Consider the following 24,603-nt stretch of genomic DNA (forward strand, 5'->3'; position numbering starts at 1 on the left):
ATGACAGCAATTACAATAATCAGCTGTGCAACTCTATCCTTAATCAATGCAATTTTTCCATCACTATTGACCCCCCCTTCCCCCTCCCTCCTGCCCCTGGTAACCACTAATAAACTTTGTTCTCTATACATTTGTCTTTTCTTGTGTTTTTATGTAAGTGTGGTCATAGAATATTTGTCTTTTTGTGATTGACTTATTTCACTCAACATAATGTCTTCCAGCTCTGTCCATGTTGTAGCATGTATCAAGACTTCATTTCTCCTGCTGGCTGAGTAGAATTGGTGACTTTTTACTGTATTTTCAACAACAATGAAAATAAAATAATTTATTTTTTAAAAATTTGATCAAACCTATAAGAAATAATGCAAATTAAAAAGACAAAAACAAGCTTTAGATCATGTTACTCCCCTGCTTAAAGTCCTTCAACAGCTCCGCACTGCTCATGTAATCAAACCCAAACTCATGTAATAAAATCTCTGGAGTCTAAGCCATACAAGATCTGGCCCCTGCCATCTGCCTCACTTCCTCTCATCCGCTCTCCCCTGCTAGCTGGGGCCATCCTCTGGCTGTCCCTCAAGCCCCGGGGCCCTTTCCTACCTCAGGTGTTAACTTCCATGTCTCCTTTGCCAGGAGCCCTGGTGGCACAGTGGTTAAGTGCTCGGCTGCTAACTGAAAGGTCAGCAGATCCAACCCACCAGCTGCTGTGAGGGAGACAGATGTGGCAGTTTGCTTCCATAAGGATTATAGTCTGGGAAACCTTATGGGACAGTTCTACTCTGTTCCGTAGGATCACTATGAGTTCGAATCAACTTGACAGCAATGGGTTTGGGTTTTCTCTGCCTGGAGCACCCTCTCTCACTCCCCCAAGGACTGGCTGAAAGTGGAGCTCAGTGCCTCACCTCTCCATAGTCCCTCCCATGCTCATTGCCTTCATACCACAGGGTCTAATGACCTTGTTTATTTATTTATTCTCTAGGGCAGGAGCCATGGTAGTCTTGTTCACTCGATCTCCAGCATCCAGGACAGCACCTAACACTTGGTAAACAAACCCATTGCCATCGAGTTTAATCCAGCTCACCGCAACTATATGGGACAGAGTAAAACTGCCCAGTAGCATTTCTAAGGAGCAGATGGTAGATTTCAACTGCAAACCTTTTGGTTAGCAGCTGAGCTCTTAACAACTGCGCCACCAGGGCTCCAGCACTTAGTAGGTGCTCAATAAATTTGTGTTGAATGAATAAATGATGTATGAGAAGTGAGGTTGGAGGTTAATTGTCTGACTCTTCCACTAGAGAAAAGACAACTCTGCGGGACGAGGCCGTGACTGATTTGTTCCTGGTTTTATCCCCAGTGCCTGGAGTTCAGAGAGGTTAAAATTTTTACTTCACACTGCTGTGGAGAGGTGGAACCAGGATTCAAATGCAGGTCTGTTTGACTCCAAAGTTCACATTCTGGGCCACAGCACACCCAAGGAAAAGAGTCAAGCGTGTTTGGGGCCAAGGGGATGGAGATGGGTGAGTGACAAAGCCCATGTGGGAACTAGGGCATTTTCCACAAATCCTAACAGTCCTTTCTTTCCCATCCTGCTAGCTGATTCAGCCAGGGGAGGGGAAGGAGATGTCAATTCTCCCTTTTAGAAATCTTTGCAGAGTTGTGGAAGTTTTCCTGTCTGTGGCTGGGAGGAACTCCCCCCTCCCCATTCAAGCCCCATGTTATCATTCCATCTAGACCTCAACATCAGAGGAAAGAAAGGGAAACCAACCTGCTGAGCACTCTCCCCACACTCCCATCCTCAGACCTTTATCTTGCTGAATCTGTACCACCTCTCCAGAGAGAGCTATGTGAGATAGGTATAGTCAGAGCTTGGTCTTACAGAAGAGGAAACCAAGCTCAGAGACCTTAGGTAACTAGTGCAAGGTCACACAGCTAGCTAGTAAGTGGCTGAGCCAAGATTTAATCATGAGATTTGAACCCAAAACCTATGCTTTTTTCCATTACACCACTACTATCTCAGACTTACTGGAAGTCTCCTCAAAGCACAGGGGTGTTACTGCTTTCCTCCCTGTAGCGGAAGCCCCTTGCTCAGACGCTGGCCCCAGAGTGTAGTGGGTCAGAGGTACAACCTGTGGTGTGTCTGAGGGGCACACCCAGTTCCTGCTCCTGGCATTCAAGGCTCTTTGCAATCTGCAGCCACAGCGTCTCCCTACTTCTCTCTCCCAAACAGTCTTTACCGTCCCTCATACTCCATCAGCTCCTCCCTACTTATTCCAGGTTCCAAGACTTTGCCAGCAAGCTTCACTTCCCCCTGCTCTTGGAAATGTCCCCTCCTCTCTCCCAACCCAAGCCTGATCCTTCCTTTATGGCCCAGTCCCTAGAAAGTGCTCCGACTCCCCCTACCTACACTGGCATTTCTGGTCTCCCCATCATTGCACCCCCCACCTCTCACCCCAGCATACAGTGTCTGGTCTGTGGCTCCGAGTGGATCGCCTGCCTGCTCCTCATTAACAATGGTATATAGTAACAGCCAACACTTAACTGAGGGCTCACCATGTTCCAGCCACTGCACACTAAGCACTTGAAACGCATTAACTCATTTCCTCCCCCACAAAACCCTAAGAAGTTGCTGCCATTATTTTCCCGATTTGATGAAATGGGCAAACTGAAATCACAGAGACTTTAAGTAACTTGCCCAAGGTCACACAGCTAGTAACAACTTCCTCATTGCCTCCAGGCTGAAAATAAAGTCCCAGAAAGTCCCACAAGTCTCTGTAATCTCTCTTGCCCCTGCTGCTTGCCCAAGACCTTCTGTCCCACTACCCCCTCTAAACCACACTGCAAGCTGCAGCCATACTGAGCAATTCATATTTCCCAGAAGCCACCACTCTCTCACCTCTCCCTGCCTTTGTCCATGCTGTTCTCTCCGCCGGGCGCCCTAAGCTCAGTGAAGTCTCCCCATTAGCCCTCCCTTCTTGTCTGCTTCCTGTGGACCTTGTACATCACCTCTCCACTTCTATCAATTACTTCTTTGTGATTGTCTCTTGGCCTGTCAGTTTCTCCATCCTTGACAGCAGTGAAGGGGTCTTACTCGACCCCAGAAAAGGGCCTGGCACGCTGTCGGCGCCAGGAAGTATTCATGAATGTATGAATGAATGCTTACTGCTGCGAATGAGGCCCACTCCCCACGAGCAGACTCCAAGACAAGTATCCAGGCCCACCCTCCACCGCTGCTACACTGGGGTAGCTGGGCCGGGAGAAGGCTCCGAGCTTGCACCAAGGCGGGGTGGTCGGCCCTCTGGGAGGGGCCTTTAGGCGCCTCCAACGCAGACAAGCAGGTGGGGGCAGGGCGTGGGCGCAGACACACACACCCCCGTAGTGCCCCCGGCGCCCGACAGGGGGCGCCGCCTCGTCGGCCCCCTCGCGCAGGCGCGCTGCCGCGGGCGGAGGATCCGGGCCGCGCTTCCTCTCGCCAGGCCTGCGAGCTTCCTCCCAGCGGAGCCCCGGGCGAGCTGAGCTTGGGCGCCGCCGCCGAGACCGTCGCCGCCCTCCCGCTCCCGCCCCACCCCGCGCCCTGCCCTAGGGTCCTGCTGGGGTGGAGTCCGAGCGGGGCGATCGCCTGGCCGCGCCACCGTCGGGGCCGTCCCCTGGTCAGCCGCCCCTCCCGCCCTAGCCAGCCTGTGGCCGCCGGAGCCTCCAGGGCGTGGAGCGCGGGGAGCCCCCGCGGCCCCTGATCGAGCGTCCGGGGCGGCCCTCGGCAGCGGGCGCGACGTTCCAAAATCGAACTGTGGCGGCGGCGTTCGGAAGCGGAACTCTGCCGGGGCCGCGCCGGCTACATTGTTTCCTCCCCCCGACTCCCTCCCGCCCCCCTTCCCCCGCCTTTCTTCCCTCCCCGACCCGGGCCGCGCGGCCATCCATCCCCTTACCGCGGTCTGGTCTTCCCTCCTCCTCCTCTTTCCACACCCATACTTCTTTGCACCGCACCCCCCCGGGGGCTCCCGCGCCCCTTCCCTCCCCTCTGCCCGCATGGACCGTCCCGCAGGCCGCTGATGCCGCCCGCGGTGAGGTGGCTCGGACCGCAGCGCCCCGAGAGAGGTGAGTGCCCTGTAGCCCAGGAGAAGGTGGGCGTCGGTGTCCCTCAGAGGGAGGAGGGTGGAGGTCACACATCCCGCTTCTGTTGCCACCGCCGTTGTGTCCACTCCCATCCCCCACTCCCTTACACCCTCCTTCCCGAGTTCGAATTCTACAGGGAGTCACTGTCAGAATCGGACTGGGAAGGGAATGCGGGAGGGAGACACTGCTCAGCAAGCCTCACATACTTGCCCCAGGGCACCCTGAGGTCCCCTGTGTGGAGCTCAGAGTAGGGGGTGGCTGGAGCCCGGAGGGAGAGGGTCAACATGGTCCAGGGCCCTGTAGAAGGGGCTGCACTCCTGGGAGTGTTTCCTTCCCTGCCCAGGACCTTCTTGCAGGTGTCTTGGTCTTCATAGGTCTGACCCCTCCCTCACTGAGGCCCTGCTAAGCTCCCCTGAGCCCCACCAGAGGCGCAGGTCCTGGGACTGAACCTGTGACTCTCAGCCTCCCAGAAGACCATGCCTAAGCCAAGGGACCTCTGACCCTTGGGTGGGGAAACTGGGCAGGCCTGGCTCCTGGGTGAAAGTGACACCATGCCCCCACCTCCTGGCAGCCTGGTCAGCCCAGTCTCTCATTCTCTGCAGGGCCCAGGCCAGGTATCAGAAAGGGGCGTGTCCAGCCACCAGATCCTCGGAGCTTGGAGCTTAATTAGGGGTTCACTTCCCTGCCCATTTTGTAGACCAGGGAACTGAGGCTCAAAGGGGGAGGTCGCTCCACCAGGCCTCTCGGAGTTAGGCCGGCTGTCCTCTCATCCCCAGCTCTGTAGAGCTGGGCTGCTGGGGGTGGAGTGGAGTTAGGCAGGCACCTTCACCCAACAGGGACTCAGGCCCCCACCCTGGCCCCGGAAGAACTGTGTGGGTTTAGCACGTGCTCCCCCACAGAGACCCGAGAGGAGGGAGAGGGCTTCCGGCCCCAGCTCTGCCTGGGTCTGGGCTTAGGCGCCATCAGGGCTGCCTATGGGGTTTCCCCTTGGTGCCTGAGGCTGGGTCCCACTGGCGGGATGCAGTGGATGTGAGTGGGCACCTGTGTGGCATGGCGAGGATGCCTAGGTCCTGTCCCCTAACCCTGAACTGCAACAGCCTAGTGGTCAGTCCAGACCCAGCTCTCCCTCTCTCCCCACCTCCTCAGGCCATCTGGCACGGGAGCACGTTCAAGTTCAGAACAAGAATGGGATCAGGATGGAGAAGGTGGGAGCCCTGTCACCGCTGGCAGTGTCCTACACCCTTGGCATGGGGACATTGTTAGGGTAGGGACACCTGCAGGGCCTGTTCCAAGCTCTCCCCCCCACACCCGCCATGCCCTGGGGGTTCCAGTGTCTACGTTGCTGTATCCCCAGCAGGAACAGGGCAGAGGCAATGGGCGTGAGGTTAGGAGTGTGGCCAGATCCTCTTGCTCTGGGTGGGGGTCCCCTGGAGGATGCTGAGCTGTGTCTGGACATTCTTAGGACTGCTGACAGTTTTGTCCTGCTCAAGACCCCTGCCCTTGGTTTAGAGTTTTTTCCTGTTGGCCCTGATATGCTCAGTGGAGGGGGCCCAGCTGTCACAGGCCTGTGAGGCTTCCTTCACCCAGTCCCACACCCAACTTCCTTTCCAGCCTGAGGGGCTGGGGATGGGGCTGGACATGGTTGGGCGCTTTTTTATCAACTCTGGGCTGTGAGGATGAGGCCCAGGGTCCCAAGGCCTTTGTGGAAAGGAATCTGGCTTTAGGCTAGCTTGTGTGCAGGGATGTGTTTTTTCCTGGTGGACTTGGTGCCTTCCGCCTGCTCTTTAGTAACTGCAATTCTCTCTGCACTGGGTTGAGGACAAGAAAGGAGCAGAAGACATTCTCCAGCACCATTGCAAGGGGCACCAGGCCCAGAGAGGTTGAGCCACCTCTCAGTGTCCCACACCAAGTGTTCGAGAAGGGGCAGATTTCTAGCTTCCTCTAAAAAGCACCAGCAGGGGTTAAGGCCTGAGATCCATAGTGACATGGCTGTCCCAAAAGCTGCCAGGTGGCCTGACCTGGCACGGTGTCCTGATTGGCAGGACAGCCTGGGTCCAGTTCTGGGTTCCATCTTTTGAGGGATTTCGGAGGCTTGACACCCAGTCCCCAAAGAACAGGGTGTTTGGCCTGGGAAAGAGGAGGTAGGGAGCAAGCAGTGGTCACGCTTCTGTGTCTGGGGGCTGTCCCGAATCCCGGAGGCTGTCCCATGACAGAAGAGGCAGGTGTCATTTGTCAAGGTCCCAGACACCAAGGCCAGAGCTGGAGGGCAGGCAGGTCCCAGGGAAGCAAATTCACTCCTAGAAAACTACTCATGGACTAATTTCCTGAAATGAGAATGTAACAAAACAGCACTACAGAGAATTAGAAAACAAAACAAACATCATCCACTCTCTCTTCACCTGACAGAGTGACTGCTCTCGTTTTGGAGTTGGCTGCCAGTCTTCCTAACTCTTTTCTCCTTCCTCCTGTGCATATGCCATGACAGCGGTTTCCGTTTAATGCCCTGCCCAGAGACACTTTCTCTTGTTGTTCTCTGGTGTAAGTTTCCGTCTAAAAAGCTACAGAATATTCCAAATAGCTCCGCCTCAAACCTTGTCACTGAGCTCCTGCGTTGTTTCCATCTGTCGCTGTTGAGGTGGTTGTTACTGCAGGCCGCAAAAGCAGCCAGGGGTATTGGAGAGAGTGGGCAAGTAGACGTGGGTTCCAGGCCCAGCCGTGCCGTTTAGTCCAAGGTGGAGAGACCTTGGGCAAGTCACTGGCCTCTGAGCTGGAGTTCCTTTATATATATTATGGGGATGGTGATACTTGCTTCAGAGGGGGTGTTTGCAAATAACTAACCAGGTACTAGAACGTGCCTGGCACGACTCCTGGCCTCTAGTAGGCCCTTTGTAAGAGTAAGCCCTAGTTGGCATTGTTGAAGGAATGCCCATCACAGGCTGTCTCGCTCAACGTGCCACACAGGGCGGAGGTTGGCTGACCGCTCACGCAGCAGGGCAGAAGGGTGACCCTTTGAAACCCTCTGAGTCTGAGGTTCTAGGCTGCTGTGGCCAGTGCCCTGCCCGCCACCCTGCCTCTCTGTCCCCATCACAGTGTAATTGGCTGGCCCAGGACATGAGGCTGGTTAGTTTCCTGGGCCTGACCCCGCCCCTCCCTTTTCCGGTCTCACAGCTGAGTGGGCTAGGCCTCTTTGCCAAGAGCCCGCTGCCTCCCGCCTCCCAGTTTGGTTACTTGCTAGGCAAGCCTAGCATTTCCCCAGTGGAAAGAGAACCCTACTTAGCCCCCTGGTGAAACTGAGACCTAGGCTAGGAACTCAGGCATCCTGAGCCACAATCTCGGGGCAGCCATGCCAGCTCATCTTCCCTCCCTTTCCCAGTGGGTACAGGAGGGAAGAAAGCTGGGGGATTCTAGAGCCTTCCAATGGGGAGTTGGAAGGGAACATAGAAGGTCTGCAGAGTCTCTGGGGACCTTTTGTGTGTTAGCATCCTCTCACCGAGTGTCTCCTAGGTCTAACCTGAGGGCGCACTGCTGTGACTCACCTTGCTTCCTCTTGCTCTGCCTTCTGTGGAGACCAGAGTAACTGGGAGGGGCCCTCCTGGGGCTGCCCCATGGACAGTCGGAGAAAAGTAGTCTCAGCTTGGCACTCCTGGGACTAACCTAGGCATAAGGTCCTCTTCCAGGTGGCCCATTCACTGCAGAGGTCCCTCAGGCCAGTGACCTCAGACTTTTGGCTATGGGGTGCTCCCTCCTTCCTGCTCCTGGTGTAGGGGAAGTGGGCATTATAGCTGCCCTCCTGTCCCACAGCTTGGGCTGAGATGAGGTCACAGGGTGGAGTCCTCCCCAAGATGCTGGCCTGGCTGGGGTGAGCCCTTTGGGTGTTTCTCAGCCTCTCCACCTTGGCTGGGGGACAGGATGGGTGGAGGAGCAGGCTGCCCCCATGCCAGGCAGGGAGCACTGCCTCCCTTCCTCCTCTCCTCTGGGTCCCTTCATCTGAGAGCTGGAAATAGAATCCGCTAAGTAATGATTAAAGTCAAATTCAGACCTAAAAATAAAGAGCTGGTGAAGGAAGAACTAGTGTGCTCCCTGCATGGCTGAGGGGAGAAGCTAGCAGGGAGAGGCTGGCCTTGGGGCCCTGCCCCTGCTCCCCAGGAGGGACCAAAGCCCACCAGAGGACCAGAGAGCTCCACCCACTGGGTGCTTGGTTTTCAGGTGCCATGTAGCACCATTGGTTACAGATTGCACCGATTAGAGGTAGACTGGCAGGACCAAATAGAGAATCCCATTTCTCCTATGGGGAAACCAAGGCCCATAGGGAGAAGTGGTTTGTTCAGGACTGTCCACACCGTACCTGAGGAGCACCCCTTGGCAGGTCCCCAGGGGCTGGAGTGCCCCAGGCAGCCCAACCCACCCTTTCCGTCTACTGGGTTTCTCTTCCTGGTTTTGAGGTGCTGTGAGGGGGACAGCTTCTCATCACACATTAGCTGTGTATGCCTTGGCGGGGGCTAGGCCTCCAACCGCAGCTTCCCTCCGCCCCCTCCCTCCCCTTCCCTGGTCTGGGCCCAGAGGAGGAGTCAAGGAAGGTGCTGGAGAGAGGCTGCTGTGCCCTCCTGCCTGTCCTCCCAGCACAGTTGAACTCTGTGGGCCAGGGAAAGCCTGGGTGTCACCTGACCCCTGCCCAGCCGAGCACCTCGTCCTCACCCAGTCCCGTGCATCTGTGGCCTATGCTGTCCACACTGCAGGGAGATCATAGGGGAGAATGAAGAACCAGTAGAGACCAGACTCAGAGGAGTCAGTTAGGGAAGGTCTGTGGTTCCGACTTCCCGGCAGGGCTGGTAGGAGTTCAAAGCTGGTAATCTGCATCTGCGTGGGCTGGAGCAACCTGGAGGGCTTCCTGGAGGGGGAGGGCCCATGAAAACCAAGAAGCATTTGGGGAAGCGAGATCCTTGCTTAGAGTTTCTGCCCTTTCCAGGGCTGCTGGCCTCTCTTATTTTCTAGTTGCTGTGTGGCCCTGGACAAGCTCTTGGCCTGTCTGTGCAAGGCAGGGTACAGCAGACCAGCAAGGAGTGGGCACAAATTTAACCTGTGCTTCCCAGAGCAGGGGCCAAGCTCTAGGCGGATGTCCCCTCAGCTGCCTACTCCGCCCTCTTGCCTCCAGCATCCCACCGACCATCTGTCCACTTTCAGGCTGGTCCTAGGGAAAGGTGGGAGGGTTTTCTCCTGACCAAAGTTCAGACAGTTCTGAGCTCAAGTCCCCGCTTTACTCCTTGGAAGTTGAGTGACCCGGTCCTGAATCACACATGGCTGTCTGTACTTGCCTCACAGTGGGCTGGCTCCGTGGGCGCTCATTCTCATACTTTCATTTTCACAGCTCCTCCTACTGAGGGAGGTTGCTGATAAACCCTCTCTCCCTCCAGTGGGGAGCAAGTATGCATGTCCTTTTCAATGGGCCCATAGCTTTACTTTCTGAACTGAGTGTTCTGCCCATCCCAGCTCAGAGATGAGGGAGCAGGAATCTGAGGCCCAAGTTCTAGACCGCTCACGGGCCTCTAGGCGTCAGTCTCCCCATCCGTAATGTGACTAGGGGACGTTGGGATGAGGGACAGGGACAACCCTTGATTTTTAAGGGGTTTGTTGGAGATCAGGTGACTTGAGACTATATGTAAATGTATGCAAATGAATATGCAAAGACCACAGCCTGTGCCTGGTGATGCTGGGGGAGCAGAGGCCTGGGTGAGGGCCCTGGGGAGGCATCTGGCAGTAATTAGGCTCCTGAGCGGTAATTAGAAACCTTTCTGGGCCAGGAGTAGCAGCCTCAAGCCGCGTTGATGGGGGAGGAGGCTCCCCCATTAGCCTCCTCTAACCCCAGCCCCCACCTCTCCCAAACCACTAGATGGGATTTCCGGTCCCACTGAGCCACTGGGGGCGGGAAAAAAGCCAGTGAGTTGCCATAATTTGGTTTTTAATATTTTTCAGCCATTAAATTCTCCTCTCCCCTTAGGTCAGGGGGGGTGCTGGAGGCTCAGGGAGCCCCCAAGGTAGGTGGGATGGGGCAGGGGCAGCACGCAGGAGCCAAAGTGGGGCGTGCCTCCACTCCTCCCGCAACCCCCAGGGGGGGTTAGGCATCTCTGAGGGTCTTGCGAGTAATTCGACTGCCCCCGGGCCCTGAGACATCTGTGCGGTAGAGGCGCTGGGGTCAGTGGGAGCCCTCCAGGGGCGCTGCCTGCTGTGTGGCCGGGGGTGCCCCAGTGCCGGCAGCCTGGGTGCCCTCTGCCAGGGAAGGTGCTGCAGAACCAGGGGTGGGGCTGATTCTATTGCTGCCAAACCAGCCCAACTGCTGATGGTCCCCCCGCCCTCCTCAGGAACACTGCTCTTTCCCAGGGGGTGTGCCCAAACCCGAAACTTAATCCTGCCAGGAGCTGTCCTGTGACCTGTAGGAAACTTCCGGGCCTGGGTTCAAAGCCTCCTGGGACCCCCACCCCGAGCCCCCTCTTCAGCCCTAATTAACAAGCTCTTTACCACCCTTTTGTTGTTGTAGTTGGGTGTCCTGTCAATTCTGACTCACAGCGAGCGACCCCGTAGGGTTGGACAGAGTAGAACTACTGCACAGGGTTTCCTAGGTTGGATTCTTTATGGGAGCAGATCACCAGGTCTTTTCTTCCTCGGAGCAGCTTGTGGGTTTGAACCTCTGACCTTCCAGTTAGCAGCCAAGCACTTAACTGGTGTGCCACCAGGGTTCCTCCCACCCTCTGTAAAAAACAAACAAAAAAACCAAACCCATTATCCTCTAGTTGATTCCGACTCATAGCGACCCTATAGGACAGAATAGAACTGCCCCAGTGGATTTCCTAGGCTATAATCTTTACAGAAACAGACTGACACATCTTTCTCCCACGGAGTGGCTGGTGGACTCGAACCGCCAACCTCTTGGTTAGCAGCCAAGCACTTAACCACTATGCCACCAAGGCTCCTTCCACCCTCTGTACCACTATTTAATTTAATCCTGGTGCCCCACCCCCATGCCTCCACCTGAAATCCTTCCAGGACCAGCTCCACCTCCCCTCCCCCTTCTTCCTAGGAGCCTTCCCCCATTGCCCCTTCTCTCCTCCCTCTGTTGAGGCACTGAGCACACCAGGCCGTGGTGGACTGTCCAGTAGCCAGGATGGAGGACAGGAACCAGGTCTGCTTTTTGTTGGGGTCCCCAGTACCCAGCTTGGGCTGAGCACAGGAGAGCCCAATGGGTGGAATTCTTGGGTCCCCAAAGGCAGGCCCTCCTGGGCCCTTTTCTCCACCTCCTGCCCACCCTCAGCCCACCAAGCATGAGGCTGGGCACATAGGAAGGCTCCAGAAACACTGGCTCCAAGAATGAGATGACAGAGTGGACCTTCCTAGTGCCTGTTGCCTCCAGTGACTGCCCCACCCACAGAGGGTGTAGCTGGGTCCTGTGGGCAAGACCAGCGTCTCTGGGACCAAGGCCTCGAGTTCCCCCCGGGTCTCTTGTGCACTTCCCTTTTCAGTGAGTATTTTTAGCTGGGTGTAAACAGTTACCAAAGGCTCCCACGCCCCATTAGCCAGTGGAGGTTTGGTGAGGGGGCTGGGCAGGAGCCCCTTGACCTACCAGGGCCCTCAGCACGTGCCTGGCTTTGGGGTCTGCAGCTGCCCCTGGGGTAGGAAAAGGGCAGCCTGGGAGTGTCGAGGCTCCCAATTCTCCTTCCCTTCCCCCACCCCCCCTACGCCATTCTGGGCTCCCGAGAAGGGCCTGCCAGAGGCTGCGGCCACTGACCTCAGTGCTTGGGCACAATGCCTAGCCTGTTCCCGGGACCCCAGCACAAGGGCTGCTGGGAGCAGGGTTGGGAGCAGGAAGTCAGAGTGAAGCATTGACCTTGCCACATCCGAAGCCCCTTGTCCCTAGCCCTGTAGGGGTGGGGTGACAGTTGCTGTCTGTTTGGGGTTAAGTATAGACCCGTTGGTTATGAGACCATGGGGCTGGGATCTCAGTGTGGTACAGCCAGCCCCGCTTTTCCTATTCATTCATTCATTCATTCATTCAGCCAGCCAGCCAGCCAGCACTCATTTACTGAGCGGCCACTCCGGGCCCAGCTTTCCCGCTGCAGAGCTCCTGGTCTGCCTAAACCACAGGCTACAACCAGTGAGTTTCTTAGCGGTGCACAGGAGATGCGAGAGGCTGTGGAGGCCCACGGCAGCCAGCACGGCTGGGGAGCCAAGGAAGGCCCCTGACAGAGGTGGTGCGTTTTAAGAAGTTACTTATTTTTATTTGGTTGTTCGGTGGGGGAGGTAATAGATGCACATAGTTAAAAAGAAAAGTCAAACAGGTCAAAATAGCAAATATACAGTGGAAAGTAAACTTCCCTCATACTTCTGGTCCCTGCTCTCCCCTTTAGGTCCCCAAGGCAACCTCTTTATCAGTTTCCTGTCTCTTTCCACAGATAATCTGTGTTTATCTGAGATTGTATATGTATTATATGTCCTCTTTTAAAAACAAGCGGTAGTATAACAAAGTTTTGCACCTTGCTTTTTCCCATCTTTTTATTTTGAATATTTCAAGCCTCTAGAGGAGTTGAAATAATAGTATGATGATGCCCATATATCCTTCACCCAGATTCCCCAGTTCTTAACATGTTACTCCATTTGTACATGCACACGTGGGTCTGTAAGTTGCATACATAAGCATGTGTATATGTATTTTTTTGCTGTTTATGTCAGTGTTAGTTTCAGTACTTTATACCTTTAGTACTTTAGCATGTATCATTTACATAAGTACAGTGATCATACTTAGGAAAAGTAACATTGTTTGCTGCTGTTAGGTGCCCTCGAGTTGGTTCCGACTCATAGTGACCCTTTGTACAACGGAACGAAACCCTGCCCGGTCCTGCGCCTTCCTCACCTGTTGCTATGTTTGAGCCCGTGGTTGCAGCCACTGTGTCAGTCCATCTCGTTGAGGGTCTTCCTCTTTTTTGCAAACCCTATTTTACCAAGCATGTTGTCATCCATCCTCGCTTCTAAGAAACATCCTGGCGTACTTGTTCCAAGACAGGTATGTTTGTTCCTCTGGCAGTTCGTGGTATATACGATATTCTTTGCCAACACCACATTTCAAATGTGTCGGTTCTTTTTGGTCTTCCTTATTCATTACTAATTATATTATTATATATAATATTATCTATTATTTCCATTTCCCCAATTATCCCCGAATGATTTTTTTTTTCTTTTTTTGAATATTTTATTGTGGTTTGGATGAAAGTTTACAGAGCAAATTAGTTTCCCATTCAATAATTTATACACGTTTTGTTTCATGACATTAGTTGCAATCCCCTCAATGTGACAGCACTCTAGCCACTTCCTCCTTGAGCGCCCCATTTCCATTCGTCCATCTTTCCTGCCCCTTTCTGCCTTCTGAACTGTGTTTTTGGGCAAATGCTTCCCTTTTGGTCTTGTATGGTTGATTGTTCTGAGCAACATGTCCCTCACGGGTGTTACTGTTCACTCTATAGGCCTATTGTTTGGCTGAAAGGTGATCTCCAGAAGTGGGTTCAGTTCCAGGTTTGAAGGTTGTCTAAGGGCCATAGTCTTGGGGGTTCCAACAGTCTCTATCAGACCAGTAAGTCTGGTCTTTTTTATTAATTTGAATTTTGTTCCACATTGTTCTCCCACTCTGTCCAGGACCTTCTACTGTGATCCTGTTCAGAGCTGTCAGTATTGGTAGCTGGGCACCATCTAGTTCTTGTGGTCTTGGGCTAGTGGAGGCTGTGGTTGAACTGTTTCCTTGAGACTTTGAGTGTCTTCACTCTTCTTTGCTCTGGATGGGAAGAGACCAGTATTGTCCAAATTATTTTTATAGCTATTTTTTTTTTTGATCCAGAATCTAATCTAGAATCACTTGTTACATTTTGTTGTCATGTTTCTTTATATTCTATTTATTTTTAGTTTTTGATTAATTACTTTTTGAAGTGAAGCTTCTTTATGTTCTATTTAATCTAGTGCATTCTCCCAGCCTTTTTTTTGGAGGGGGAAAGGGAGTCTTTTATGACATTGGTTTTATTTAAGAGTCCAGGCCAGCTCTTTCTGGGTTTGTCTGATTGCTTCCTCCTGACTGGGTTCAGGCTGAACAGCTCAGGCAGGAGCACCACACAGATGATGTGTGTGCTCATCTGTGCATGGTGTCTGGAGGCACATAGTGTCTGCTTGTCTCATTCTTTGTGATGCTTAGTTTGCTCACTTGGTTATGGGGATGTCTGCCTGAGATCCTTACTGTGAAGGTGGCTTTTCCGCTTTCTGATTAATCGGTGGGGTGGTACTTAGAAGCTGTGTAACTGTCCTGTTCCCCCAGCAACTTTTCCCTCAATGACTTGAGCTGTTTTCTTTTGCTGTTTTTACTTAACATGTGATGGAGAATGTTCTGCATCGGTACCTAGAAATCTGCTCTGTCCCCAGCCCAGCTGGAGGTATGCTGTGGCCTCTTAGGGATAGTCGGTGATTTATTTACTTGGTCGCCTATTAATGGACAGAAGGATTGTCCTCCAGTCTCTTGCTACTACAGAGAGTACTGCAGGATGGTCCTACTGTGTTTTCCGTAGGCAGGTGTGCAACAGAAGAGATTCCTCAGCTGCACCTTGAAGGCCCCGAGTGGAACTTCCATGGAAGGGGAAGGGGAAGGGGGTGGGGAGGACACAGGTGTCCTGGGAATGGCAGATGGGAAATGAGGTCTGAATGAGGTGCTGGGGAGCCAGCAAGTCCCAGAGAAGTCAAGCAACTTTACCAAGGTCACACAGCAAGTTGGTGGCAGAGCCAGGTGCATGACCCAGAGCCCCTGACTCCCAGGACAATGTTCCTATACTGCCTCCTTAAAATGGCCTGGCCCCAGGTTCAAATAACCCCTAGAAACCCTCCCCCGACCATGCTTGATACAAGCAGGATTATTGAGGCCTAAGTTTGTAGTATGGAGTCCCTGAGTGGCATAAGTGGTTAAGCATTCAGCTGCTAACCAAAAGGTTGGTGGTTCTAATCCACCCAGAGGTGCTTCAGAAGAAAGGCCTAGGAATCTACTTCTTAAAGGCTCACAGCCATTGAAAACCTTATGGGGCACAGTTCTACTCTGACACACGTGGGTTGCCGTGAGTCAGAATGGACTCTGTGGCAACTGGTTTAAGTTTATAGTTTCCTTCTGGTAACCCTGGCTCTGGCTGGGTCTCTGACCTGTTGGGAGAGGAGGTCACCCCCAAGGCATGGCTCAGAGGGACCCTCAAGGCCTTATGGAGGGGGCTCTGCAAAGACACAGGCTGGAAGGCTCCTGCTTGCACCGGGAGAAGTCATCAGAGGGTCAATGTCTCATGTTTCCAGGGTGTCTGCATCAAGGCAGCTTTACTCACAGTGCCGAGGGGCAGCGACTCCATTCTCAGAATAGCCCGGTGGGCTGGCGGTTATCACCAACCCATTGTTCAGATGTGGAAACTGTGTCCCACAGTCACAGCCAGTAGAACAAAGGGGGAGGATTTAACCCTTTGGTCTCCTTTCCAGATCCTCTGCATCCTTCAAAGCCCAGCTCCTCAAGGAAGCCCACCCTGACCACCCCTGAGCCTGCCCCTTCCTCTGAGTACCCCACCTCTGCCCTATGTGCCCTTCATGGGTACTTCTGCTCTCCGTTACCATGCTAGGCCAGTGTCCCAATCTGACAACAGCTCCTGGGGACACCGTGTGGGGCACTCCTGCAGAGAGGCCCTGAGGGTAGGGTAGCTCAGGAATCTGACACCCTGAGCATGAGAAAATGCTCATTCACAGTGTGACCTTGCCTCTCTGGCCCTCGACCAGGGTCTTCATCTGTGAAATGGGGATAATTATAGTCTCTCTCCGAGTTGTTGTGAGGATTTGATGAGCCATATGTGCCAAGGACAGGGCCTGGCGCAGAATAAGTGTTCAGAAAACAAGGGCTGTGATTATTTTTATTATTATCATCAAGTCAGTAGGGAGGCGGTGGCAGCAGCTGCAGGCCGGGAAGGGAGTGTTTGCAAACTGACAGCTGGGAGGGTGACTAACGGTGCCACAGCCTCCACGCCCTCCTGCAGTGGCGGCAAGTTTTGAGAGGAGGGGGAGGCAAGGGGTTGTGGAGAGCAGGCAGGGTCCTACTCAAAAGGGCCTGAAGGTTGGGGGCTGAGCCAACCCCAGTGAGACCCCAAAGCAATCAAACTCTGGGCTGTTACCCCTAACTAGCTGTGTGACTTCACACAAGTTGTTCAACCTCTCTGAGCCTCAGTTCCTGCTTGTATAATATAGGTGTAGGAAGAACTCATAGCTTTCCCACAGCATGGGGTCTGTGGTTCTTATACCCCTGGGACTCAGTCGTGCGCACGTGTGTGCTGGGGCCAGGGATCGGGGGGAGTCCAGCCTTATCCTCCTTCGACATCAGTTTCCCTGTCTGTAGACAGCAGGGGCTGTTGGGCTGGCCCCTGGGGACTGGAAGGCCATGGGTTCTGGGAGGAAGGGAAGCCCTTCTGTCTGGAGGAGGGGAGGGGACTAGTGCTAGGCCTTACGCCAGCCACTTCCAAGTCCAAGGTCTCATCACACTGCCCCACAGCCCCGCTTGTGGGAGATCCTGTTCTCGCCTTCTAGGGTGAGAGGTGTGCACCGGGGCGGGGTAGAGTCATTTGCCTGAGCTGCGCACCTTGGCAAGACCAGGCTTTGAGCCCAGGTCAGCCTGGCTCTAGAACCAGGTGTGAGGCCTGGAAGTGGGGGTGGTCTCCCAGGCTTGGGCAGTGGCCAGGCCTCCCCAGCTCCTTCTGCTCTTCTGGCTTACATGCCCCATCCCCTGCTATAACATCTCAGGCTCCAGGCCCCTCAGAATCAGCCCTGGCTCCTCACATTGGCATCTGAAGCCCCCTGCCGCCCAGCAAGGCTTATGCAGGCCCACTTGAAACCATCCACTACAGGGGTGCTGGCGAGGAGTGCTCGGGGTCCGGGAGCCCCAGAGGGGCAGAGTCTTCTCCCATCCTCCCTCACCCTTAGCATCCAGCCAGGCCAGTTCCTCCTGGCTGCACCTGTCTTCTACCCGTACACCTTTGCCCAGGCTGTTGTGCCAACCTGGGGGCCTCCCTCAGCCCGCTCTCTGCCTGTCTGAGCCCCCCAGTCTTCAACACCCAGCTCTGGCACTCCCTCCTCCAGGACACCCACCTAACTCTGCAGTCCTCATTCACTCACTCCCCCAGGCACTTGACTGAAATCTCTTCTCCCACTGCCTGGCCTGGGACAGGGGCTAATGTTTATGGTCATCAGCCAGCCCCCAGACCTTCTCCAGTCTATAAAATGAGCTTGGGCAAGGTGTGTGAAGGAATTTCTCCTCTAATGTGCTGTGACCATAGACAAGTCCCTGACCCTGCTCAAGCCTCTGTGTGCTCTTCTGTAAAAAGGGAACAGTAGCCCCAGCCCCTCTGTTTCCTGAGGTGTTGGGGAGGTGGTGGTGGTGGGAGCCCTGGGCTGGCCCATGAAGCGCGCGTGTGTGTGTGTGTGTGTGTGTGTGGGTGTGGGTGTGTGTGTGGGTGTGGGTGTGTGTGTGTGTGTGTGTGTGCGGGCGTGCGTGTATGTGTGCGCGCGGGCGTGCGTGTATGTGTGCGCACGCACAGGGAGGGAGCTGTGTGCTGCTTTGGGGACCTGGGGTTGGCTGGGGTAGCTTTTTTGGGAGGTAGATTTTACTGAAGTAAACACTGCTCTTGTTGTGTGCTGTCAGGTAGATTCCGACTTATAGCGTTACTATGTGACAGAGCAGAACTGCCCCATAGGGTTTTCTAGGCTGTAATCTTTATGGGAGCAGATCACCAGATCTTTCTCCCCGGCAGCCACTGGATGGGTTCAAACCACCAGTCTTTCAGTTAGTTGCTGAGCGCTTAACTGTGGTGCCACCAGGGCTCCTGAAGTCAACATACGCACCTGAGAGTGCCCCAGTTGTAAGGGCACAACTCAGTGAGTCAGCACGAAGTCAGCCACCCAGTGACAGCCGCGGGCTGTCCGCACGACCTGCACCCAGAGGCCCCTCGTACCCCCTCCAGCCCCACCCCCTCCTGAGAGCTGTCACTGTCCTGACAGCACGGGTCCATTTGGCCAGATTTTGCACTTTATACAAATGGAATCATCACACAGCCTGTGCCTCTGTCTGGCTTCGTGTTGACCATTATGCTGGGCGTGCATCAGTGTGATTGCCTCGCTGGTTTACTCGCGTTCGCTGCTGGCGGTATAGCACTTGTTGTGAATGTCCACAACGTGTCCGTTTTTCTCCGGTGGGCATCTGGGCATCCAGTGTGAGGTTTATGATGCGTCGCGCTGCTGGGGGATGTTCTTGTTCCTGTCTTGGGTGTGGACCTAGCAGTGGGGTGGCTAGGTTAGGAGTCAGTGTACAGTGGGCTTTGGGGATACTGCCTGGACATGCTTTCAGAGGGGAAAGAAGTGGGAGGCCCAGAGAGGCTCCATGACTTTCCCAAGTCACACAGTAGAGCTTCCCTGGCCTCCCTTCCTGCAAAATGTTTGCCAGCCTCCAGAGCTGAGGCTGATGGGTCAGGTGCTCCGGGGCTACTAATATCCGAGGCTCCTTTGTCCCTGTTGGCCATTCTTTCAGGTCTGTGAGGCTCCCTATGGACTTGAGGCTGGTGGCTTCCTCTATCCCTGGGTCCCTCAGCCCGCATGCCCCTGCCCCTCCTCTATCCAGTGCTCTTGGGAGAGACCCCGAGTCTGGCCTGGAGGCTCAGGGCTGGGAGGTCCCTCAGCCTGCTGAGGCTGGAGAGGGAGGTCCTGCCCCAAGTCTCAGCTCTGGGAAGCCCTTGGCACCTGTCCACACTCTTCTGAGGAAGGAGTGTGGGTCCTCAGTGACTGGGTGGCGACTATCTCCTCACACCCCTCCTTGATCTCCCCCTGCCCCCTTGCAGCTCTAATGGTACCAAAGTGACAGGTCAGCCTCCCTGTGACACAGGCACACGGATCTCCTCCTGAGAAGATGTCGGCAATACAGGTACCTCAGGGCTGGGGGCCTGGGGCAGTCGAGCACGCCCACGCCCTCGGGTGCTGAGCAGAAGAGGGGGAGTAGGGGCTTAGATCAATCCACTCGCCCTCTTCCCAGCCCTCTGTCCCAGCCCTGGCTTTTAACAAAGTAGAATTCTGAGAGCACTATCAGACACAAGGCCCTCAGAGGTGGACACAGGACTGGGGCTGTGGGGATCTCTGGGGGATGGGCATGTCACCCAGGCTCACAGGGCGGCTGTGACCTTGAAGGTGTGGGTAGATGGGTGGAAGGAGGCCCCTGGCTGTGCACACCCACCTGTCACCTGCCCTGCAGGCCGCTTGGCCGTCCGGTACAGAATGTATTGCCAAGTACAACTTCCACGGCACTGCCGAGCAAGACCTTCCCTTCTGCAAAGGAGACGTGCTCACCATTGTGGCCGTCACCAAGGTAATCAGAGACCTTACGTGCCCAGCCCCCTACCCTCCCACCTCTGGGGCTTGGTTTTGTGCAGGGGAGGGTGGGGGCTAAGAATGTGTCTGGGCTGCCGTCTTCCCAGGACCCCAACTGGTACAAAGCCAAGAACAAAGTGGGCCGTGAAGGCATCATCCCAGCCAATTACGTCCAGAAGCGGGAGGGCGTGAAGGCCGGCACCAAACTCAGCCTCATGCCGTGAGTACTGCTGAGGACGGGGCGGATCTCCCAGTCTGGGGAGAAAGGAGGAAGAGGAGTCCCTGGTTCTTCAGTAGAGAATCAGAGGAAAACAGGAGGCTAGAGTAAGGGGCTGGAGTGTACGTGTCACCTGCGAGGGCTTCCGGAAATGAAGGGAAGGACATGGATGCTGGACCTCAAATAGGGGAAAGATAGGAGTAGGAGGACTAAAGAAAAGACGGGCATTCTGCGAAGAAGACACAGCACATGCAAAGGCTGTGTGTGTGTGTGTGTGTGTGTGTGTGTGTGTGTGCGCGTGTGTGTGTCCCATGTGTGGCATCCAGGGACAGGGAAGCAGATGAGGGGAGGGCCTCGAATGCCTCGCTGAGCAAGTGGAAACCATGGGGCTCCTGAACAGAGGGAGGACCTTCAGAAAGTGAAGCTTGTGATGGGAGGTGCCAGGGTCAGTACCCTTGGGCGGCCATGACCTGGCCTGGCCCCCCACCCCACCAGCTGGTTCCATGGCAAGATCACACGGGAGCAGGCAGAGCGGCTTCTGTACCCGCCGGAGACAGGCCTGTTCCTGGTGCGGGAGAGCACCAACTACCCCGGGGACTACACGCTGTGTGTGAGCTGCGACGGCAAGGTGGAGCACTACCGCATCATGTACCACGCCAGCAAGCTCAGCATCGACGAGGAGGTGTACTTTGAGAACCTCATGCAGCTGGTGGAGGTGAGCAGGTGCCTCCCTGCCAGGCTGGCTTGCCCCACACACCTGAACCCCCCGGTGGGATTTGGCATACAGACCTGGCTTCTAGCTGCAGTCCACCACTCTGGCTGGGCGACCTTGGGCATGTTGTGGGACCTCTTTGAGCCCTGCTTTCCTCATATGTCAACTGAGCACCTGCTGTGTGCCAGGATTGGTGTCACCCCACAGTGCTGCCGCCCACAAAGAGGGTGACCCTAGCCCTATTTTGCAGACCAGGCTCAGAGCAGTTAGGGACTTGCCTGAGGTCACACAGCTACAAAGTGGGTGCCGGGACTAGACTCCGAGTCTGTTTGATCCCAGAACTAGCTCCCTCCAGCTGCGCACAGAACTACATGTCCAGAGATGTGTGTATATAAGCATGTCCTCGGGAGCTGTGCACCTGGATGCCCAGGGCCCCCCTGGGGTCCTGCGCCCCTGTGGATGTGCTCACAGGTGAGCACACCCCACTCAGCTTCCAAGGCCGGCTCTACTGGCGCAGGCCACACCTGGCATCTGGTCGCTGCAGCAGGCAGGCCTCGCAGATGCCTCCCTTACTCACTCTCTGGTCCTGCTGGCCTGACTTGGTCTGGGAGGGCCCTGGATGTGACTGGGTACAGGGCTGCCTCAGGACACTGGTGAGGCCCGGAGTAGTAGCGACAAATGAGTATCTGTCTAGCACCTGGGTGTGGGATGCCATCGGAAATGGACTACGTGTCAGAGTCTGGGGCCTCCCTAACCCTTGCTCTGCCGGAAATGGGCAGTCCTGTCCTCCTCCCTCCTTTCCCAAGCAACTCCAGGCTGGGCAGGACCAACCTCTGCTGCCCTCTGGTGGTCAGACCTGCGTGGTGCATGTGAGCCAGCTGGGTGGTAGAAGCAGAGTGGGGGGCTGCTTCTGACTGCACTGCCCTCCCCTCCCCAGCACTACACCTCAGACGCAGATGGGCTCTGCACTCGACTCATCAAACCAAAGGTCATGGAGGGCACCGTGGCGGCCCAGGATGAGTTCTTCCGAAGTGAGTGCCACACCCGCCCTAGTCCATGATTGCCCGCTAACTCCTCCCACCCAGGCTGCCTAATACTATACCCCATCCTGCAGCTCTGGTGACCTTCAAGGATCCCCACACACATGATGAGGGTCTGCGTCTGTCACCCTAGCTGTGATCCCCACCCCGGCCCCAACACCCCTCCCTGAACCCCCCCTGTAGGCGGCTGGGCGCTGAGCCTGAAAGATCTGAAGCTGCTGCAGACCATCGGGAAGGGGGAGTTCGGAGGTGAGCGGGGGGCGGGGGGGACCCGGGGGGCCGCGCGGCTGCCGTAGGGGGTCCAGGGAACAGCCCTGACCTTGTCTCCCCACAGACGTGATGCTGGGCGATTACCGAGGGAACAAAGTAGCTGTCAAGTGCATTAAGAATGACGCCACTGCCCAGGCCTTCCTGGCTGAAGCCTCGGTCATGACGTGAGTTGGGGCAAGAGGTGGGTGGGGTGTCACCAAAGCAGGGGTTGATGGGAAGGTTAACAGGCTTTGCCCACCCCCATCCCACCCCAGGCAACTCCGGCACAGCAACCTGGTACAGCTTCTGGGCGTGATCGTGGAGGAGAAGGGCGGGCTCTACATCGTCACTGAGTACATGGCCAAGGTGGGCACCTTCCCCGCCATCCAGCCCCATCCTGGAGTTAAACCATGAGGCATGGTCTTTCCAACTGCCCCAAGACTCCCCACCGTGCCCCTGGGCCCCTGTCCCTCAGTCCCCTCCCTCCGACTGAGCTTTGAAGTCACCCAGGGCTGGGCTTTTGTCCTAGCTCATCATTTATTGACTCTGACCCTGGGCACATCACTTCACCTCTCCAAGCCTCAGTTTCCTCATCTGTGAAATGGAGATGATAACAGTGCCTACTTCTAAGATCTGTTAGAATTAAATGAGATAATGCATGGAGAATACTGAACATAGCGTCCAGCACATAGAATCTAATACTCAGTGATGTCCTGAAACCCCCTGCCGGCTCCTTCCCTTTACGCCCACCTCCCTTGGGTGTCACCACACACCCAGCCTCACCATTCCTGAGGGCTGGAGGGCAAGGCTGACCTGTGGGGCCGTTGGTCTGTCTGTCCTGCTCCAGGGGAGCCTGGTGGACTATCTGCGGTCGCGGGGACGGTCGGTGCTGGGCGGAGACTGTCTCCTCAAGTTCTCACTGTGAGTGAAGCAGCCCCTGGGGGAGGGAGAAGGGACCCCTCCCAGCTACGGGAGCACCAGTCTGAGGGAACATATGGCTGACCTGCCCCCAGAGACGTCTGTGAGGCCATGGAATACCTAGAGGGCAACAACTTCGTGCATCGGGATCTGGCTGCGCGTAACGTGCTGGTGTCCGAGGACAACGTGGCCAAAGTCAGCGACTTCGGCCTCACCAAGGAGGCCTCCAGCACCCAAGATACGGGCAAGCTGCCGGTCAAGTGGACAGCCCCCGAGGCCCTGAGAGAGAAGGTGGGCAGGCCTCTCCCCAGAGCCTGAGCAGTGGGGAGTGGGTCCTGGGTCACCTCGCAGCCCCAGAGTCCCAGAATCTAATACTGCTTCTCCTGCTCCACATGGCAGAAATTCTCCACCAAGTCTGACGTGTGGAGTTTTGGAATCCTTCTCTGGGAAATCTACTCCTTTGGGCGAGTGCCTTATCCAAGAATTGTGAGTGTGGGGCTAGCTAGAGTCAGGGGCAGGGCTGGGACCGAGGCCTTGGAGCAGGGGCGGGTTTGGCAGGGCTGTGCCCTCGGGAGCTTCCAGGCCATTTCCTGAACCTGGGTCTGAGACAGCAGAGAGGGGCTCCCCAAAGAAGGAATGGTGGGTAGGGGTCCCCTCCAGGATCAGGCCCTGCATGGGCTCACATTACCCTTGCCCACAGCCCCTGAAGGACGTCGTTCCTCGGGTGGAGAAGGGCTACAAGATGGACGCCCCTGACGGCTGTCCACCCGCTGTCTACGAGGTCATGAAGAACTGCTGGCACCTGGATGCCGCCACGCGGCCCTCCTTCCTGCAGCTCCGTGAGCAGCTTGAACACATCAAAACCCACGAGCTGCACCTGTGACCATCCGCCTCTGCCCAGGCTATGGGCCTGTGGGGACTGGACCTGGAGAGACTGTGGGCCTGGTGCCCCTGCTCACTGGGCCCAAAACTGAACTGAGCCCCAGCAGGCCGGGGGCCTCTTTCCTCTGCTCCAGTCTGTGCCCCTTCCGGCCCCCCAGGGACCCCACCTAGGCCAGACGCCTTCTCATGGACCCACCATAAAGAGGCCGAGAAGGCAGGAGGCTGAGGAGCGGGAGGCAGACGCTCTCGCCACAGCCGGGTCTCCCCTGGCCGACCATCTCCCACCTTCTCAGAGTTTTATTCCTTTCCTTTTTTGAGATTTTTTTCTGTGTGTTTATTTTTTATTATTTTTCAAGATAAGGAGAAAGAAAGTACCCAGCAAATGGGCATTTTACAAGAAGTACGAATCTTATTTTTCCTGTCCTGCCCGTGAGGGTGGGGGCGCAGGGCCCCTCTCTAGGGACCCACACCCCACCCTTGTTCCCCATCCCATGTTGAGTGTCCCATGTCGCCTCGGTCGCCCGTGTTTGCGCTTGACCATGTTGCACTGTTTGCATGCGCCCGAGGCAGACGTCTGTCAGGGGCTTAGATTTCATGTACCGCTGCCGCCGCTCACCTGCCTTGTGAGATGGAATCGTAATAAACCGCTCCGTGAGGACACCGCTGCCCAGCCTTGGCGCTTCCTCCGCCAAGCCTCTGTCCTGCCCAGTCCCCTCCCTGCCCGCCCCCACTGTGCCATCTTGTTCATCCTCCTGTCTCTGTGAGTGGGGCTGTGCTTGCCCTGTTCGTGGGGCGGGGTGGGGAGCACGGCCAGGAGATGTAGCCGCCGCTTTGTGTCAGCTGCACGAGTGAGTGTCCTGTGTCTGCCCTTGGGTGAGCCTGTCCTCTCCCCCATTGTCCTGCTGCTGTACAGGCCTGGCCCTTGGGCCAGCTCAGGCTCTGGGGCCCAGTCCACAGGATGCTGCCTGGGGGTTCCAGCTGCCTCTCTCACTGTGCTGGTCAAGCTTTAAGTTCAAGGAGGGCTGGAGCCAGGGAGT

General features: G+C 55.7%; 1 protein-coding gene across 3 annotated transcripts; it reads left to right on the forward strand.

Moving 5' to 3' along the window:
- Positions 1–1,016: 1,016 nt before the first annotated feature.
- CSK (C-terminal Src kinase) lies at positions 1,017–24,259 on the forward strand. 3 transcript variants are annotated; one of them, XM_023729829.1, is made up of 13 exons: positions 1,017–1,425; positions 19,026–19,108; positions 19,433–19,546; positions 19,656–19,768; positions 20,261–20,480; positions 21,415–21,508; positions 21,701–21,766; positions 21,852–21,951; positions 22,042–22,132; positions 22,614–22,687; positions 22,780–22,975; positions 23,084–23,170; positions 23,385–23,960. In XM_023729829.1, exons 2-13 carry the CDS (start codon positions 19,094–19,096, stop codon positions 23,565–23,567), a joined length of 1,353 nt encoding a protein of 450 aa, XP_023585597.1. In that variant the 5' UTR covers positions 1,017–1,425; positions 19,026–19,093; the 3' UTR covers positions 23,568–23,960. The 3 variants fall into 3 exon arrangements, with proteins under 3 accessions (XP_023585597.1, XP_023585596.1, XP_004374808.1); XM_023729828.1 differs by lacking the exon at positions 1,017–1,425 and adding an exon at positions 1,489–1,514; XM_004374751.1 differs by lacking the exon at positions 1,017–1,425 and adding an exon at positions 3,447–4,089 and having other exon boundaries at positions 23,385–24,259.
- Positions 24,260–24,603: the final 344 nt, after the last annotated feature.

Source organism: Trichechus manatus, unplaced genomic scaffold (assembly GCF_000243295.1).
Source record: "Trichechus manatus latirostris isolate Lorelei unplaced genomic scaffold, TriManLat1.0 scaffold00030, whole genome shotgun sequence".
NCBI lineage: Eukaryota > Metazoa > Chordata > Mammalia > Sirenia > Trichechidae > Trichechus > Trichechus manatus.

Bases quoted from the DNA above. Each gene is read 5' to 3' on its own strand.
- CSK (XM_023729829.1), top strand. The intron at 19,547-19,655 runs GTAATCAGAGAC...CCGTCTTCCCAG, and splicing joins CCATTGTGGCCGTCACCAAG to GACCCCAACTGGTACAAAGC. The intron at 22,976-23,083 runs GTGGGCAGGCCT...TCCACATGGCAG, and splicing joins CCGAGGCCCTGAGAGAGAAG to AAATTCTCCACCAAGTCTGA.